Source organism: Phalacrocorax carbo, chromosome 6 (assembly GCF_963921805.1).
Source record: "Phalacrocorax carbo chromosome 6, bPhaCar2.1, whole genome shotgun sequence".
Classification (NCBI taxonomy): Eukaryota; Metazoa; Chordata; class Aves; order Suliformes; family Phalacrocoracidae; genus Phalacrocorax; species Phalacrocorax carbo.
In genome coordinates this window covers 55,864,806-55,882,751 of record NC_087518.1, presented here as the reverse complement: position 1 = coordinate 55,882,751, position 17,946 = coordinate 55,864,806, and the positions used below count along the sequence as shown (strand labels likewise).

Genomic DNA, 17,946 nt, shown 5'->3' with positions numbered 1-17,946 from the left:
GAACAGGCCCAACAGGTACTCCCCGGCGGCTACTGCCCTACTCCCAAACCGGCCGTTTATCCACCCGCTTCCACCAGGGCCGCGGGGCCGCTTCGTCGCGTTACCGGGTCCCCTTCGCCCCCGCCGGCCGCCCCTACCTGCGCGGCGCCCCAGCCCCACGGCGTCCCGGGCGCCGCGCCGTTGTCAGGGCAACGAGGCGGGCGAGGATTGACACTTCCGACAGACAATCAGCGCTCTGCTTTTTAAACCCGCCCCCGCGAGGGGAAGCTGCTATTGGGGGGTTCCGCTCGAGGAGGCGGGTTTTCAGGTTAAAAACTACAAGTCCCGGCATGCTGTGCGCGGGAGGCTTATGGCCGTCTGGGCGAGTGGGGCGCAGAGCATGATGGGGTCTGTAGGCGGCAGCGAGTCCCCCCGCGCCAGCACCTCGCCATCAGCTGCCAGGTAGCGCTGGGGCCTCTCCAGCTGGGAAGGAGGGTTAGGTGATTCGATGGGATCTGATAATATGAAGATTTGTGTTCCATATCTTTCATATTTTTGATACATAAAAATAATTGTTTGCTTTGCTGCAATGTAAATCACAGGAGCCCCGGAGCACCTTTTTCCCTCAGTGCTTGTGTTGCACCCAATGCTGGTCCTTGGTGGCACTCCAAGGAGCACCCACCCTCCTCACGGTAGGCAGGAAGGATCCACGCTGTCTTCTCTCTACAGCCAGTAAGTTGCCTGTCTTAAAATGCCTGCTACTCTCCTTGTTTTTTACCTCGTCCTTATTTCACCTCCTCGTTTTACACCAGTGCTCCCGTGGGTACTTGCAGCAGGAATTAGGCAGGTGGTGACTGGGCGCAGTTACCGTAACCGGGGCTTTATCCCGGGCACTACCTCCCATCAGGCAGCAACACCAAAGTGAACATTTCTGCAGGGCAGTGAAACCGGCCAAGACCCAGGACAGGAGACTGATTTCTTTGAAGTCTGGTTAATAACCTTAATGGCTTAATTGCATATAAGTGGAATGACTTAAACGCATCAGTCATTTCGCTTTGTTCCCCGCACCGCTGGCTGCCCTTCATAACTACACTTCTGTGACCAGAAAGGGTTTTTTTATTATAGATGGGACACATCTAATTATAACATAAGCATTACCTTTTTCCTTGTGATGCAGGAGCCTAAATTAATAAACTGGAGATGGCATTGCCATCCTAAAGAAAGTATATTGAGTGTAGAGAGCCATCAGTCACGTGCAGAAGGCGGCCGCGTGTGCCTGTGTGCATAGGTCAGCCCAGCCCAGCCCAGCATCGCAGAGCATCACACAGCCCAGCCCAGCATCGCGCAGCCCAGCACAGCCAGTACAGCATCACACAGCCCAGCCCAGCATCACGCAGCCCAGCACAGCCAGTAGAGCATCACACAGCCCAACCAAGCACAGCACAGCCCAGCCCAGCACAGCATCACACAGCCCAACCAAGCAGAGCACAGCCCAGCACAGCCAGTACAGCATCACACAGCCCAGCACAGCCAGTACAGCATCACACAGCCCAGCACAGCCCAGTACAGCATCACACAGCCCAGCCCAGAAGAGCACAGCCAGTACAGCATCACACAGCCCAGCACAGCCAGTACAGCATCACACAGCCCAACCAAGCAGAGCACAGCCCAGTACAGCATCACACAGCCCAGCACAGCATCACACAGCCCAGCACAGCCAGTACAGCATCACACAGCCCAGCACAGCCAGTACAGCATCACGCAGCCCAGCACAGCCAGTAGAGCATCACACAGCCCAACCAAGCCCAGCCCAGCCCAGCCCAGTACAGCATCACACAGCCCAACCAAGCAGAGCACAACCCAGTACAGCATCACACAGCCCAGCACAGCATCACACAGCCCAGCCCAGCAGAGCCCAGCCCGGCCCAGCATCACACAGCCCAGCATCGCAGAGCATCACACAACCCAGTACAGCATCACACAGCCCAGCATCGCCCAGCCCAGCCCAGCCCCAGAGGCCCGGGGGGGATGGTGGGGGCCGGCGGAGCCCCCCAGCCCTGCCCCCCGCGGAGCCGCGCGGGCCGGGAGGGCGCGGGGGCGGGGGCGGGGGCGGGGTAGCGGGAGCGGGGGCGGGCGCGGCGGGTGGCGGCCGGCAGCGTCCCCCGGGCACGGCGCTCCCACGGCAGCCCCCGCGGCACCGGCAGCCCCGCGCCGCGCCGCGCCGCCAGGGCGGGCGGGAGGGAGGCGGGGGAGCAGCCGGACCTCGGCGGCCGGAGGGCGGCCCAGCTGGCAGCGGCGCCGGAGGCTTTTACTTAAAAGCACGAAGCGGTGCGGGGGGTGCGTGGGGCGAACCGGGGGGGTGCGTCCCCGGCCTCCAGCTTTGCCTTCGGGGCGCCGCGGTGAACCGGTGCAAGCCCCGAGCGGCGGTAAGTGCGTTTGCTGACGCTTGTAACGGCTGGGCAGGGCGGGCAGGGGCCGGGGGGGGGCCGGGGACCCCCCGAGCCGGGCCCCGCTGCGTGACCCCCTGGGCTGCGGAGCCCGTTCGCGCAACCAGGGCGTCTCTGCGCAGGCTGAGGAGAAAATACATCCTGCGTGTGATGGAACGTCTTCTCAAGCCGATACCGTGAGGTCAAGAAGTGTGTATGTGTGTGTGTATGTATATATACTTTAAATCAAGCACCTACATTGACAGGAATATCGCAGTATCAGAGTAGGGCTTAACTTAGAAACGACTGATCAGCTGTAAGAAAGATGAGTGGAAACTGTGGCACACTGTATCCCGCCGGACAATGGAGACCTGATAAAACAGGAGCTGAATTTTTTTTTTTTTAAGCCTATTTATGGGGCTATTCTTAGTGTTAAACTGCTGATTCAAAACTTTCCTTGCCCTCTCTGACACCTGGGGAAAGTGAAGGTCTTGATTTATGTCTGAAAACAGACTTGTGTTCTGGTGTGTGCAACGGCTGCCTGAGGAGAGCGGATGCAATCTATGCGTTTTTAAAAACTAATCTTGGTAGTTTGTTTTTTTTGTTTGTTTGTTTGAGTTATATAAGAAACTTTTCTTCTGCAAATTAAAAATAATTTGTCTAATATAGCACATCTTTAAATTCATTCAAAACCTAGCCTGTCTCCTCTTTTCTTAACTTCAACAGTCTTTTATCTGAAATAAGTATTCCTGGCTACCTCTGAAGTACTTTATAAAGCATTTATAAAATGTTTGGGAGTCAATAAAGTTAGTAACAGATTAACATCTAAATATGTTGAATACTCTAGAGAGTAACATCTCACACTGTTTATAAGGTTCCCTTCTAATCTTTCCCCTCCTACTCATCTAAAATACGAGCCTTTCTGGCTAATCACGACGCGTGACTACAATTACCTTTTGGCCTTTTTGTCTGGTTCATGACCATCATCGGTTTGCTTTCAGTCTTTTATGGCTGAAGAAATAGATACAATCTTGCTAAATGACAAGTCAACGCGCTCAGGTAATTTATCTGAATTGCAATTTGGTATGCTGGGTCTCCATTTCCAAGAGCAAATGATGGTACTACTAATGTCTAAGAAAAATGCTCTCTGTCTAGAAAATGCTGTTTCTTTCAAGGACTGGACAGCAGGCTGACAGCAGGGGAAAATACTAGCTGCAGAAGTAGATAAGTTTTCCAGAAGAGTAAACATTCATGAGAGGCTTTTGGTGCTCTTCTGGACACAGAAGGAAATGAGTCAGGATGTCTTGCATAGATGATGTTGTTGGAGAGTGAGAGAGGAAGAGGTTTTTAGCAAGTGACTCCATAATTCCAAAGGGACAGAAATTCCACTATTAAATAAATGTCCTGACAGCCTGTCTGCAAATTGAAGAGCTTGCCCAAACTTCTGTTTGGATTCTGCAGAACATGTGCAATACTATGAGCAAGGTCCTAAACTCAGTGTAAGGTGCAAGTGCCTTTCACAGGTGAACGCCTTTGGAGTCCAGGTTGTCAGCACAGACTGATCTGATGCTACTGTATTCATGCTTGCATGTTTTCCAACTGATGTGGACCTCTCTTCATTTCAGAAATGGAAAACCCTGAAGTGGCTGTGAGCAGCTGCAGTGCTCATGATGATGAAAATCTTTGCAGCTACAAACGACATCTGTCAGTATCACAGGAGGGGCTTTTGGAAGACCAGCTCAGAAGGAAGTTAAAATTCTTCTTTATGAACCCTTGTGAGAAATTCTGGGCTCGGGGCAGGAAACCTTGGAAACTCGGGATTCAGCTACTCAAAATAGCAATGGTTACTATTCAGGTGAGTAACAAGGGTAGCAGGGACTCTTCTTGGCCCATGGGGATTCAGATAAGGAGTGCAGGTGACAAATGCTATTCCTGGTGTGGTGCAGACACAGGGAGAGGATAGACTGCAAAACTATTTTAGTTGTATATGTGTAGCTTAGATCTCAGATGGCATAATTTTCTCCTAAAACTGTTGACTGAAAGGTAGTTTTCCTAAGAGCAGAGAAGAAAGGAACCATGTTTAAGGGCTCTAATCTACTTTTTACTTTACTTTTTTTTTTCCTTTCCCTATATTTTTGTGCCCCAAAGGATTACACATCTGTTCCTCCCAATACCTTCTTCATTCTGAGTGTGCTTCTGTTTGAGGGAAGGACGAGTCACTTGTGTTTCAATATCACAGTGATAACAACTGAAATTGGTAGCTTTTTCATGATGTTTGCTTATATCTTGTGTATGGTTTTCAATCTCCTGTATTGAAAAAACCCAGAATTTTTTCCCCACTCTTCCTCTCAACCAGCCTTGCACTACAGATTTCATATAACATGTTTATCTGCTGCCTCAGATGCAACTGTTTGTCTCAGAGGTCTGTGGTTAAGGAGGAAGAAGGTGTCTCATAAAATCTTTCTAACGCCTCAGATGATGATCCTTCAGAGTTGCCCACATGTGATTTACATTTCTGGTGGTGTCAGTGCTATGATAATACAAGTATGGAGAAGAGTGTTTTCCACAGTTGCATGAATGATGGGACAATCTGCAGGAATAATAATTCTTCTGCTAGACATCTGGCAGTATGTTTGTATCCCTTACTTACCGCTTTAGTTTGAAATATATCATCACCCTCTGATTGTCATCTGTCCCATTTTGCAAATAACAATAAAATTAGATGGTGGAAGAACCTAAATAAGAAAGACGCTAATGCTGATTTAGCCTTTTCAGAGAAAATCTGCCAGTAGGTAATTCAATCTTAGCACTGTTGATTTGCTGGTGCCTAGCACACTGAGCTCGCCCACAGAGCATTTTAGTATCTCTGTAACTGAGTTATCCTTATCAAAACCTATATATCCAGTTTGCATTGTGACAATAAAACTAATCTGTAGACTACTGAGTCAAGACTTATCTCTGATTAGTTTCTTCACAATACTCCTGACTCTAGGTTTCCAAACAACAGCCACTGAAGAGAATTGCAAGCTCCCACAAACAATACATCACATTCTTCTAGAAACCTTTTCCAGCCTGGATAGTAGCTAGCAGGGTTTTATGCTAACTTTTCATTAACAATGGCAATAGTTTTTTTTAACAGCTTCAGAGGTTATCCTGTTACAAGCACAGTTTTGATAGTTATTCTTGAAGCACCTCTCACCCAAACCTGAGGGAGGGATGTTTGTTTTCCTGAGTTGTCCTCAATTTGCCTTTTCTGCACTGGAGTAAGGACTTCGGAGTGGGGCCTGGTTAAGTTCTGTCCTGCCTTTTTGGCTGAGGTACACTGATATTCCCCAAGGCAAGTCATATTAATGTCAGGCTGAACTAACAAAGCACGTGTAACACTATATGGGTAGCTTGAATTTGAAATGGTATCCTTTTCTTTGTAAAAATGCAAGTCCTTGGCCAAGACGCTGGTAAACATGTTAAAGGAACATTCTTGAAACCCATTGTTTCCTAAAGCCAAACTTTCTTTTAACCAGCTGTGAAATGGAGTAGCCTGCTTGTAAGTGCTGTGTCGGTCAGCGTGATGAAAGAGTGGCTGTTTGCAGGACAGGATTCGCATGTTAATCCAGAAGCCAACTTTGTCTTTGAACAGGAAATATGTCTTTTTCAGCTGGTGGTTTTTGGATTGAGCAACCAAATGGTGGTTGCCTTCAAAGAAGAGAATACTGTTGCATTCAAACATCTCTTCTTGAAAGGATACATGGACAGAATGGATGATACCTATGCTGTATACACACAAACAGATGTCTATGACCAGATATTCTTCGCAATAAACCAGGTAAGGATTGTCGCTGCAATGTATACAATACATATGCTCTTTACCTTTGTACTTTTTTCTTCTTCCACCTTCCCTGATGGTGTCTGAAATTGCCAGTTGCTTAAGACTAGAATTTTGACTTGTTCAGGTTTTCCGTCATTGCCAGAGCATTGGACTTGTGGCGACAATCTTAAAGCTAATCAATATATTAATTCTGCACTAAATACAGGCCTTGTATTTGAGCCAGAGTGCTTTGAAAATAACGAAGTAGGCCTTCTAGTAAGGACTGTAAAGAGAAAAAATAATAAGCAAAAAGGTATTTAGATCCAAATCCTGCACTAATTGTTTTTGTCAAATACCTTAAAGTATTTGAGGACTCATCTGTAGTGTGGTGTAGGTTTCCCAGTTCTTTAGGTGACCTTTTAAATAAAAAAGATGGGTTATGGCACAGATCCACACTCTTCTAAATTTTTTTTTCCAGACACTAAGAGTTTTGGTGCCGTCTAAGTTAGTTTGTCTGTTTGTTCTGAATGTTAGTACCTACAGCTGCCCAACATTTCTATTGGAAACCATGCTTATGAGAAGAGGGGAGCAGAAGAGACAGCTCTGGCCGTGTGTCAGCAGTTCTACAAGCGAGGAATCATCTGTCCTGGAAATGACACCTTTGATATAGACCCAGAGATTGTGACAGGTAATGAAACTAAGCTATTGTTCTGTGGGAGGAGGGACCCTACCTGTATGATGAATTCTTGTAAACATCCAGTATTGTATAGACCTATCAAATGATCTGTGTTGAACTTACTACCAGCCAAAACTGGCAAGAAAACTACTGTGTAACTAACCTCTAGCCCTCACCTCCAAGGTAATAGTCCTTTATGTCTACTGCCACAAAACAAGTGATGAGCCGTTAGCACTGATGACCATCTAATACAAGTGTTTCAGGCTAATTTCAGGAGCCTCCCCTATGACTTCAGGACGAATAACTTGGCTGGTTCAGGGAAGCCGATATATTTGTCAGCTAACTTCCCAAATGACTCCTCGCTTAAGCGTGCTATCTTGCCTGGTGTACTCAACAGCTCTTTCCAGCCTTGGGAGTGGGAAAGGCAGATTACAGCTAAAGAGCATGATAACCCGTAAGATATTGTTGTGAGTACTTATCCATTGCAGACTGCTTGTACATTGAGCCAATGACGCCGTTGGACAACAAAACAGTGGGAAAGCACAATTTGAATTTCACTCTGGATTTCCACAGGTGAGGAGGAATCTGCCCCTCCTGTATTGGGGTATTCATGCATTTTCCCTGTGAAAAGCTAACACAAAGCTCTCTTGCAGACTGGTGACAGTGCAGCTCATGTTCAATCTGAAGGCAATCAACCTCCAGACCGTTCGTCACCACGAGCTCCCTGACTGTTACGATTTCACTCTGACGGTACATGGAAGCCTGCCCTCTGTCTTTCTGTTCAAAACGAGAAATCGTCCTTGCTAGTTTACCGTGTGCAGTCAGTGCAGATGTTTTCTGAATAGCGTTGGGCACCACTGACTGGTCCCCAGGGGTGTCTGGATTGCTGTGTGTCATGGCTTAGTGTACCCTGTAAATAACCGCTGGTTGTGACTGTGGGAGGTTAAGCTTTGAGTGCTGGTGATGTGGTCCTGAAGCACTTGCTTGGCTTACAGCCTTTTGTTCTCTAATCCATCTGAAGTATAACGAAAGCATAAACCTCTTCCCTTTAGAGAGATGCTTCTAGGAAAGGTCATTTTCAGATCATTGAGGAATAAAGCTGTAGTTTAAAAGAATTTCACCTAGTATCTATTTGATCAAGCAATTTATGGCAAATACATGGTTTGCCAGATTTGTCTTTCACTTTGACAGCATTTATTTGAATAAACTAGAATTACCTTAAGCCTAAACAAGTTTCATAACTTCTCCCCTAGGAGAATTATTCTGACTCATTATGCAAGCTTAGCAATACAGTGTACTTCACATGTAATGGTTTAACTAAGACATGCTCTTTTTTTTTTTTTTTTCTTGTTAATACAGATAGTGTTTGATAATAAAGCACACAGTGGAAGAATTAAAATAAGTCTAGACAATGACATAGCGATCAGGGAATGTAAAGACTGGCATGTTTCTGGATCAAGTAAGTGACATAAATGTGTTCAAATATTCATGCTAAACTTTTGCCACAGTAGCACAATGTTTGTTAACCTATTTCTTTGTTAAAAGATGAGGCACTATTTACATACATTCTCTAGTGGGTGCGCTCTAAATCCTGATATTCTGAGAAACTGTTGTTCTTCAGCCTCTGATCTGAAATCTGGGAACGCAGCCACATCAATACTTTCCATAGCAGTTCTCAAACCTTGCACCATTGACACTGTCAAACCAAAATTTTTGCTTCTGGCTTTGGCTACTGAACTTAATGCGCCTCATTGCTTAAGGTAGGGCTGTGAACTGTTATTCTAGCATCAGGCGACAGAAGGACATGCGATAGCGGTGGAAAGTTGAAATGGATTCACTCTTATTTCAGGACTTGGCACCAGGAAAGATAAGGAAGCACTGTTGCTAAGGCTTGCTACAGTGGAATGGCTAGAAGCACTTCTTACTGCTGATTAAGTGTTGTTTGGTGTGTATTTGGGTGTAACTGAGATGCACAGTAGGGTTAAATAATATCTTAAATAGTTACTCGCAAGAGCACCCTTTGTTGGCAGCTACTGGGTCTGATCAAAATACTGTCTGAGATCTTTTTTGATTAGAGAAGGTAAACTCTTCGAAAGGCAGACGCTTTCCAGGACTCTCAATTCCACTTATATTTAAATTTTTTTCCTGAAGTAAGCAATAGGATGAATCAGGTCCATTTTTTCTACTTGGCCACTTTCCCCTTTGCAAAGCCTGCATTAGGAAATGAAGAGCTGGTAGTGAAAAAAGAGACTTTAAAAAAAGATTCAGATGGGAATTAATTTTGGGGAATTTAATGAAATGCATCACAGAGTACAAAACACCACTTACGCAAACTCATTCCACTGAACGCTCTTTATCAACTAGCTTTGCTAGCTGCTGTGTTATAAATGCACAGCAGATGGCATGCTGCCTCTCACAGATTGCTAGTGCAGCCGTACAACATGGTTTTGATGTTGGCTTCTGTAATAATCCATGTTTGATATCTGTGTAGATTGCCCCATAACAGTTTTCAAAATCATCTCCTGGAGTACCCTGTATTTTTTTCTGAAAGCCAAGGAGAAATACAAATGTAATGATTGCAATTGGACGATAAAAGTTGTTGGTGTTCTGGACAACACTGCAAAACCAGCTTAAATGGCAACAGTACATGTGTTAGTGGCTTTGGTATAAGCGAGAAGGAGGTGGGATTTTTGTGAGCAGTGCAGTTTGTGAAGTCAACTAGAAGTTCAGCATCCCATTTTGGAGAATTGCTGCATCTTCTTGCAAATTTAGCATTAATTTATTTCAAATTTTTCTCAATCACTCTTTTAGCATTAAAAATCTAATCCTTACACTGTCTCATCTAGTTTCACCTGTATGATAGGTATAAAAACCAAAAAGAGGTCTAGCAGTAGATTTGGTGCAAAAGTTGACCATAGTTGAGCAAGAATATGAACTTTAGTAACATAAGAGATGGAGAACTCATGTCTAGCTCAATGTCGGCCTTGGCTAGCTGAGCAGCAGTGCAAATTATCTGCACTGCCCTAGGACAGAAAAGCTATCTGATAGTTAAATACAGGTCTGGAAGAGAAGATACATACTGTGAAGTTCCTGGGATTTTTTTTTTTTTTTTACAAGTTCTGTCACTCCAAGGCCATTCCAGTGCTTGTGAAATGGACAACTCCCAGCTCTAATTCTGTGGGGCTGTAAAAGCACTCATGCTCTGGTATATTTTTGATGTGGTATCAACCTTCCTAAATTAACTGAAGTGGTATCTGTGGCACAGATGCACTTGTGTCTCTCATGAAAATATGTCAGATAAACTTTTGTGGGAAAATGCTAAGATTTTTCTTAATTCAGCTGTATAAGCATAGTTAACATCCAAACTTGATTCTTAATTCAATACTCAAGATATTCAACAAGCTGAAATGCACCTGATGATAAACATGTACGTTTTTGTTCTTGCAGTACAGAAGAACACTCATTACATGATGATCTTTGATGCTTTTGTTATATTGACTTGTTTGGCCTCATTGATCCTTTGCACACGATCAGTGGTGAAAGGAATTCAGCTCCAAAGGGTGGGTATAACTCGTTCCTTGGAAAGTTTTCATGGCTTGTGTAAGTATGATTAACTTTTTTCTTTCCTCCTTTCCCCTAGGAGTTTGTAAGCTTTTTCCTATATTATTATAAGAAAGAAGTATCTTTCAGCGATCAAATGGAATTTGTCAATGGATGGTACATCCTGATTATGGTCAGTGATGTCTTAACTATTGTTGGATCAACTCTAAAGATGGAGATACAAGCCAAGGTAAGCTTTTTACACTGTCAGGTGGAAGTAAAACTGATTGTTTCTGTCCCAGCTAGGTTTAAATCTCTAGGAGGACTTTAGACTGGCTATACTTGATTCTGAGCGGCGCAAAATTTTAAAACTCTTGTCTTCTCCTCTGGAATTATAACTGAGATGTTCTTCTCAGTTGTGAAACTTAAAACCTCCAGATATCACTAGATATTATAGTTCTAATTATCTTTGCTCCTTTGTGACTCCAAGGAATAAAATGAACTTCACCTCTGAAAGTTTTAGACTGTTGACTTTCTCCCTTCCCCATTTGGGACCACTTATATTTGCTTATTTGATGGATTTTATTTTTTCAATTTAGCATTTAACTTTCTGTTCCCCATTTAACAAGTGTTTAACTAGCACAGAAACTCTCTCCTTAAACATCACTTTACTGCTTTCCCAGCTTCTGGTTTCCAGCATGTACATAACAGTCAGCCACAGCCAGGTTCTAGGCCTTAGGTTTCTAAAATTAACTTGATATAGAAAACAAAAATATTTTGGAAACGTATTATGTGCAGCCAGAATTAGGGAAGAAAAATTACTACAATATGCTATCCTGAAGCACTCTAATATTCAGATAATGTTGTTTTTCACCAAATCTGTAGCAGACTTTGAAGTGTGACATTGCAACACAGCAGACTTTGGACAGTAATGATAAAAGGATGGGCCTGAAATCCATCTGGTGACAGCTTGACTATCATAAATGCCCTGTACAAATTGCCCTATCTTACCTTAGGAACTATAAAATCAGTTCTTAGGAGTAGAATGAAGCTATGAGGAAGCTGGCTAAGATAGCTCCATCCTGCTTTGGGAGAAGTGAAGACGAGAACAAGATTGGAGTAAGACCTTACATTTGGGATTCTGGTACCTTGTCTAGATAAATACATATCTATTTATATATGTATCTTTTCTAAGACAGTATTTTGCTAAAACTCTTCTCTACAGGTATATTTCACTTCATCTTGCAAGCCTTGTGGACTATAATAACAAGATCTTGTTCCATGTTATTGTGTGAAAGTTAATGGCTGAATAACAAATTCACATTAAAGTAGCCTAAATTTGGTTTTTGTCAAGCTGTAGATTAATTATGCTAATATAAAAGGTTAGCCAACTCTTAGAAGAATAAGAACAGAAAACAGTGAAACTTCTTATTCATGTAAGCTGTCATGATCCATTTCAGAATAGAGCTGCAGTTCAGGGAACAGGATATATACTGCCTTGGATGAAAACAGGCCAGTATGTATAGGTGAAAAGTTCTGGTTAGAATGAATTAGAAGCTAATTAGTTTTCTCCTTGATAACTTCCTACACCTCACAGTTCCCAGCTACCTAACAGGATCTTCCTTAGCGTTCATCTGAGCTCTGCTGACAAGTCATGCTGTTTTTTAAAAACTGCCTTGCCGGCATACTGGAAGAACCTTCTTTGGTCTGCGGTTCTAAAGTCACGTCAGCACTGTCCATTGGGATGCAGTGGAGAGATTCCCAAGCTGCTCTGGTGAATCTGTCAGTGAAGATTCCAGAAGCAGTTGCTGCAGGTCTAGAAGCAGCATGAAAATGCTTGCAGTGCCGCTCTGCAGGTCTTGGTGAGCCAGGCACGGAGCGGGTGTCTCTGCACCTGCAGAGCAGCTGCGCTCTTGGCCTTGCAAATGAAACTTGTCCTGTCAAAGTCTGTTCTCCAAACGGCCATATGTAAAACCATGTGAAATGAGTTACACTTGAAAGTGCCCTTGCTCTTTGGTGGGACTTCTGCTCTCTAATGCACACTAACGGGAGAAATTGCTGAGGAAAGCAGTGTTTCTTAACAGATCTTTTTAGTAATAAAAGTTGCAATTTAGTTGTTATAATAGTTGATTTCTTTTTTCTTTTTTCTTGTCTTTTCAGAGTCTGACAAGTTATGATGTCTGTAGCATACTCCTAGGAACATCCACTATGCTTGTGTGGCTTGGAGTCATTCGCTACCTAGGTTTCTTTCAGAAGTATAATGTAAGGATCTTCTGGGATCTTCGTGCTGTTGGTATTTATTCTGTTTGTTGCTATAAGAGGACTGGAAGAAAAGCCTGGTTGAATTCTAACTGTTTGCATTGCTTTGTGCAGCTCCTCATCCTAACACTGCGAGCAGCATTACCCAACGTAATGAGGTTCTGCTGTTGTGCTGCTATGATCTACCTGGGCTATTGTTTCTGTGGCTGGATTGTACTGGGACCATACCATGTGAAGGTAATATACTTAACATGAAAAAGGACAACTTGAATAACAGAATGGATTCCAAACACATGAGAGAGATTTCTACTGGTGTCTTCTAAGACTCCATGCCGCGGCTTCCCTTAATATAAAAATAGTGCATCTTCAACATGATGCTGCTCTGTTTGAGGAGTCTGATTTCCATGACTCAGTCAGACTTTCCTCAAGTTATAAAAGCTCTGAGTCAGAAGTGGAAGCTGCCGTGACTCCCAATCACATGCTGGTGTTTTGAGAAATCATTTTCATTTTGCAGAACACTGCTGTCAGACTAAAGCTTTGGAGACTTTATCCGTATCCCTTTTAAAAGTGAAATTGGCTTATCTGCTCCTGTAGGAGTTTACAGGTGAATTAATTGAATGTTTCTGTACAGGAGGTGACAAACTTTGCTCATTCCTCAAATGTTTTACTGTTTACACCTTGTCATACCCTGGGCGTACAAAGAGATCTGAGGCAGCCGGTCAGCAGCTGTGTATATTCTTTATGTTATGTACAGTCTTTGGAGCCAAGTAAAGCAGTGACAGATGTCCTTGTCCTCTTCCCTCCTCTCTAGTTTCGCTCTCTGAACATGGTTTCCGAATGTCTTTTTTCACTGATCAATGGAGATGACATGTTTGCAACCTTTGCAAAAATGCAGCAGAAGAGTTACTTGGTTTGGCTGTTCAGTAGGATCTACCTCTACTCCTTTATCAGCCTGTTCATCTATATGGTGCTGAGTCTCTTCATTGCGCTCATTACAGATACATATGAAACTGTCAAGGTAAGCATGAACTCTTACTCTTCATTCGGAATAAAAATGCCACACTGGTGTTATCAAGACTCTCGTCTCCATCAATATTTTGACTTGCCGTGCACGCCAATTTAAAGCACAAATATAACGGCCACTTTTGAGGGTGCAGAGCGATGACAGGAGGTTTTTAGTCCTTCCCTACTTCAGTTTTCTTACAAGCCTATCTGATTTCCTGCCCCAATGGATGTTAAATATCTACAAAAAAAGCAGTAGTTTCATATTCAGTTCTCTGAATCTTCTAAATTCTGGCTTAAGCAATGTCTGAAAAGTGGTCTGGGGAGGATTTGGGTTATTGTGTGGTTTTGCTCTGCTAAAGGTTTAACTAAATATCAATTTTTAGCACTACCAGCAAGATGGCTTTCCAGAGACAGAACTGCAGAGGTTCATATCACAGTGCACAGACTTACCAAACTCCGGCAGGTACAGGTTAGAGGATGAGAGTTCTGTATCTCTCTTCGGTTGTTGTAACGGTACGTACCTATGTTAAAATTATACATTGAAGTATATGCAAAAGCAACACACCACAAAATGCCCCTGGTATAATGTTTATGAAGAGTACTTAAATTTGGGGAGTGTCAAAAACCCCCACAAAAATCCTGAACTATTCCTAATGCTCTAGAATGGAGCACTTCAGTGAAATGTCTGCGGCCAACAAACTCCTAAGGAGAGGTGAGGAAACTTTAAAATTAAGAATTACTTATCATATGAAAAATAACACAGAAAGATAATATATACAGTAGCTGAGGAACCTTGCATGTATAATGCACAAGCATTAACACTTCCTGTACTTATCGCAATAGTCAGAACTTGCTGAACTCATTCAGTGTCATCATTTTAAGGATACATCGTACATTAAGGTGTCCTAACTTAAATGATAGCAGGCATGAAAGCTGGGGAGAAAATCAGCCTGCCAGGGTTGTAAGATAGCATGTGGTTGAAGATATTATCACAGCACTTGGAAAAGGATTGCCTAACTTCCACTATGTAGAGCTTAACGCTTCAGTTATTTGAAGTTTTGTTTCTTCAGGAGTACTGATTGCAGGTTACGTGGTTTATATTTAACCTGGCTGGTAGCAACTCTTGAATCTTGCTTGATAAAGGGTCCCTTGGTGGGGGAGCCTTAAATTATTTGCAGCTTGATTAAAAAGATCAAAGGCATTTGTAGCCCCTTGGTGTTGGGCTTTTCTGGTGTGCTATATTGTTATATGCCAGGTAGAATATATTTTGGGTGGGGGCAGAGAAGGGGATGTCTGTTGGAGCAGGGGGAGAGCAGAGCCTGCAGTCAGAGACTCCAAAGCAGAGAGCCACCGTTCCAACCAAGTGCCTTTCTTGAAATGAAAGTGTGGGATGAAGCAGAGCAGGGTGTCTTACTCCTGAGTAAAGGGCACTGAAATGTTAATATTTCCTTTTCTGCACATACCTCTCAGTTGAACCAGGCAAGAAAGCCAATGTGAGGTGGGACAGGGTGGGGATGTAATACTTCTCCCACTGACTTGGAGGTGGGGATGAGGACTCTAGAAGAGCATTCGGAAAGGAAAACTTGGTTACTCTCAACCAACTTTTCATCAGGAGCATCAGGCAGTCAGCAGTGCCCTGGACTCAGAGCCACAGGCATTTAAGTGCCAGGTTTCAGAGCCTGGTTTCCTGAACTGATTACTTACTTTTTAATGATTTTATCCTGGTCCAAAATGTCTTGATCCACATGCATGCCTTATGCTATGCACATTGCTGTTACAAACTGGAAATCGTGTGTGTCTTTCACTAGAAGCTAGACCAGGAGCTGACGCTGCAGTTACCAGCAAATACTGGACATCGCTCCTTTAGCTCAGTACTGCAGCTTTCTGGTTTTACTTTGAAACAAATAATCAGTAGAAATAAGTATCTCGAGTGGGATGTTGAGTTATCAGTTTTATGGCTTCTGCTCTCCAAACAGTCATATAGTCCTACAGGACACACAACGCTTCCCTTAATTCTTTCACATGTTTCATGGTGGTTCATAGCAGTTTCTTATCAGTGTATGTCAAACTGGAAACTAAATAGTTCAGATGCATTTTTAAGGCTCCTTGTACAATGAAACTGTTATTTTGATGCATGCATCTGACAACTTTTTCCCCCTCTCCTGTACAGGTCCTAGTGAACATATTTAACGGATTGTAGCAGTGTATCATGGAGGCTTTAAAGCAGCACACGTTGCAAGAACTGGACATTGGAGCTGGTGGAAAACCTTATACCTAAAGCCTGGATTTGCTTTTCTCAAAAAATAGTGTAAGCTTGTGGCAGAAGCTTGTGATAAACTTACAGTCTTTCTGATTACGCACTCATTGCTAGTTCAGGAGTTTTGGGGGTTTGGTTTTTTATTAGATTTGTTCTATTTGTTTCCTCACTTAAATTGTGCTAGAATGCAAAGGGCATTAAAAAGCTGTCTGTGTTCAGAGACTTGGCTAGATTATGTGAGTAGACTAGAAATGCAGTAGCTTTCAACTATAAGTAGAAATAGCGCTGGACTGCAACTTTGAACACCAACCTAGTCCTCAGTACCGCAGGCATTATCTAGCTATGGCTGACCCGGCACAGAATGAATGAAGGCTCACTCTAGAGCCCTCAGCATTTTTTGTTTATCTACACTCATAGTAAAAATAAAATAAAACTATGAAATTTAGTGTAATTTGTTTCTGGAGGCTTACAGTGAATTGATGCACAAGCCATTCAGATATGGTTGAGAGCATAAACTAAATATTTCTGTAAACATAAATACCACTTAATGTAAGTGGCAGACTCTTCTCAGAGAGGCCAGGGATATGCCAGGCCAGAAGTCTGAGGAGTGAGTTGAGTGGAGAAATGCAGACGATCTCCTATAGCTGGTGCTGGGTAGGCTCAGTTACAGTCTTCAGCTTTCCAGTGTGCTGACCCTATGTTTTTAAAGGAAAAGTCAGACAAAAGCACTTTCAAAATATCTATTTTTTTAATTAGAAATCTTCCTCTGGTACACAAGTCTGTAAACCTTAAGTCTAAACTAAGTTAAATACATATGTATTTAATAGATAAGTCTCTGAGAGTCATATCTGTCAATGCTTTAGAAACTGGATGTTTCCTTCCAACCTACTAATCTAGTACTGTCAGCGGCTGCGTGAAACATTAGATCTTAGAAAAGTTCCGTTTTGACAACTTAGTTCATACACTTTGTTGACTGCGATACCGTTTAATGGATGCCTTATTTTCCAGAGTCTATTCAGTCTGGGAGCAGAATAGAAAACCACAGGGAAGCGTATTTTAGATAACTTTCATTTGTGAGCAACAGTCCCGTAGATATGTGTGACAATGTATAATGCTGTGCACAAAGGTGGAGGACACTAAACACATTCTGTCTGAATGTTTACACATTGTAAATGTGCTACAATAAACACTTCCAGCTGCAGTATTCGGGTGTGTCAGTATTAATCTTAAGAGTAAGTATGTTGCCAGATTAATATAGGAGCTTTTTTTTTATAGCAATATGCAATTTGTGGCACGAAACAGTGTGTGGAGTCTGTGAACTTGCATCGCCTGTAGTCAGGATAGTTCCTGTGTACTCTGGTGAGGACCTGTTCCCAGTTTGATCCTGTTTAACAGCTTTTCAGAGTTTGCCACGGAAATAAATAAGCAAGTATTAAACCTTACACAAAAATGCCATTGTACATTACATGAAGTTCAAATTCAGCAAAGGCAAACCAAATACAAGGCGTAGACAGAACATTAGATTATTCACAGTATCTGTATTGAGGACCTTGTCTTCCACCAGTCACCAAAGGTTGAAGACTTTTGAAGCTTTTCCAGGAGATTAAAGGCAATCTTGCCTCAAAGCAAATTTTAAGTGACCATATTTTCTTTTGATTCATTAAACTCCTTATGGGTCTTCAACAGCACACAATATATAATGTGCACATCACTATTGTATAACATAGCTTGCACAAGGAATTCTGACAAGGATGGCAAGCACTTTTAAGATCACTGAAAAGCAGAGGGCTCATTTCATAGCAAGGCTTTTTCATGCAGTTAAGAGAAAGCAAAGGTTAACAACTTGCTCAAAATGCAGGTGTATTTTGTAAACAGCTATGGAATACTTTGCTTGCCAATAAGGTTATACAGCAAGTAGTAGTCTGATTTTGTTTGGAAATGGGGCAGAGCATATGCTTCATCATTGTAAATATGAAATTGGCAACAAATTCCAACAAAA

At 43.0% G+C, this 17,946-nt stretch overlaps 1 protein-coding gene across 3 annotated transcripts; it reads left to right on the top strand.

Annotated features, from left to right (window-relative positions):
- The first annotated feature begins 612 nt into the window (after positions 1–612).
- Positions 613–17,358, top strand: MCOLN3 (mucolipin TRP cation channel 3). Of its 3 annotated transcripts, none has more exons than XM_064455435.1 (14): positions 613–711; positions 4,031–4,260; positions 6,061–6,228; positions 6,745–6,898; positions 7,375–7,459; positions 7,540–7,636; positions 8,246–8,345; positions 10,334–10,446; positions 10,527–10,676; positions 12,587–12,688; positions 12,800–12,922; positions 13,497–13,703; positions 14,074–14,203; positions 15,861–17,358. In XM_064455435.1, the coding sequence occupies exons 2-14, from the start codon at positions 4,033–4,035 to the stop codon at positions 15,878–15,880; spliced, it is 1,677 nt and encodes a 558-aa protein (XP_064311505.1). In that variant the 5' UTR covers positions 613–711; positions 4,031–4,032; the 3' UTR covers positions 15,881–17,358. The 3 variants fall into 3 exon arrangements, with proteins under 3 accessions (XP_064311505.1, XP_064311504.1, XP_064311506.1); XM_064455434.1 differs by lacking the exon at positions 613–711 and adding an exon at positions 2,331–2,405; XM_064455436.1 differs by lacking the exons at positions 613–711; positions 14,074–14,203; positions 15,861–17,358 and adding an exon at positions 2,331–2,405 and having other exon boundaries at positions 12,587–12,719; positions 13,497–13,697.
- The last annotated feature ends 588 nt before the right edge of the window (positions 17,359–17,946 follow it).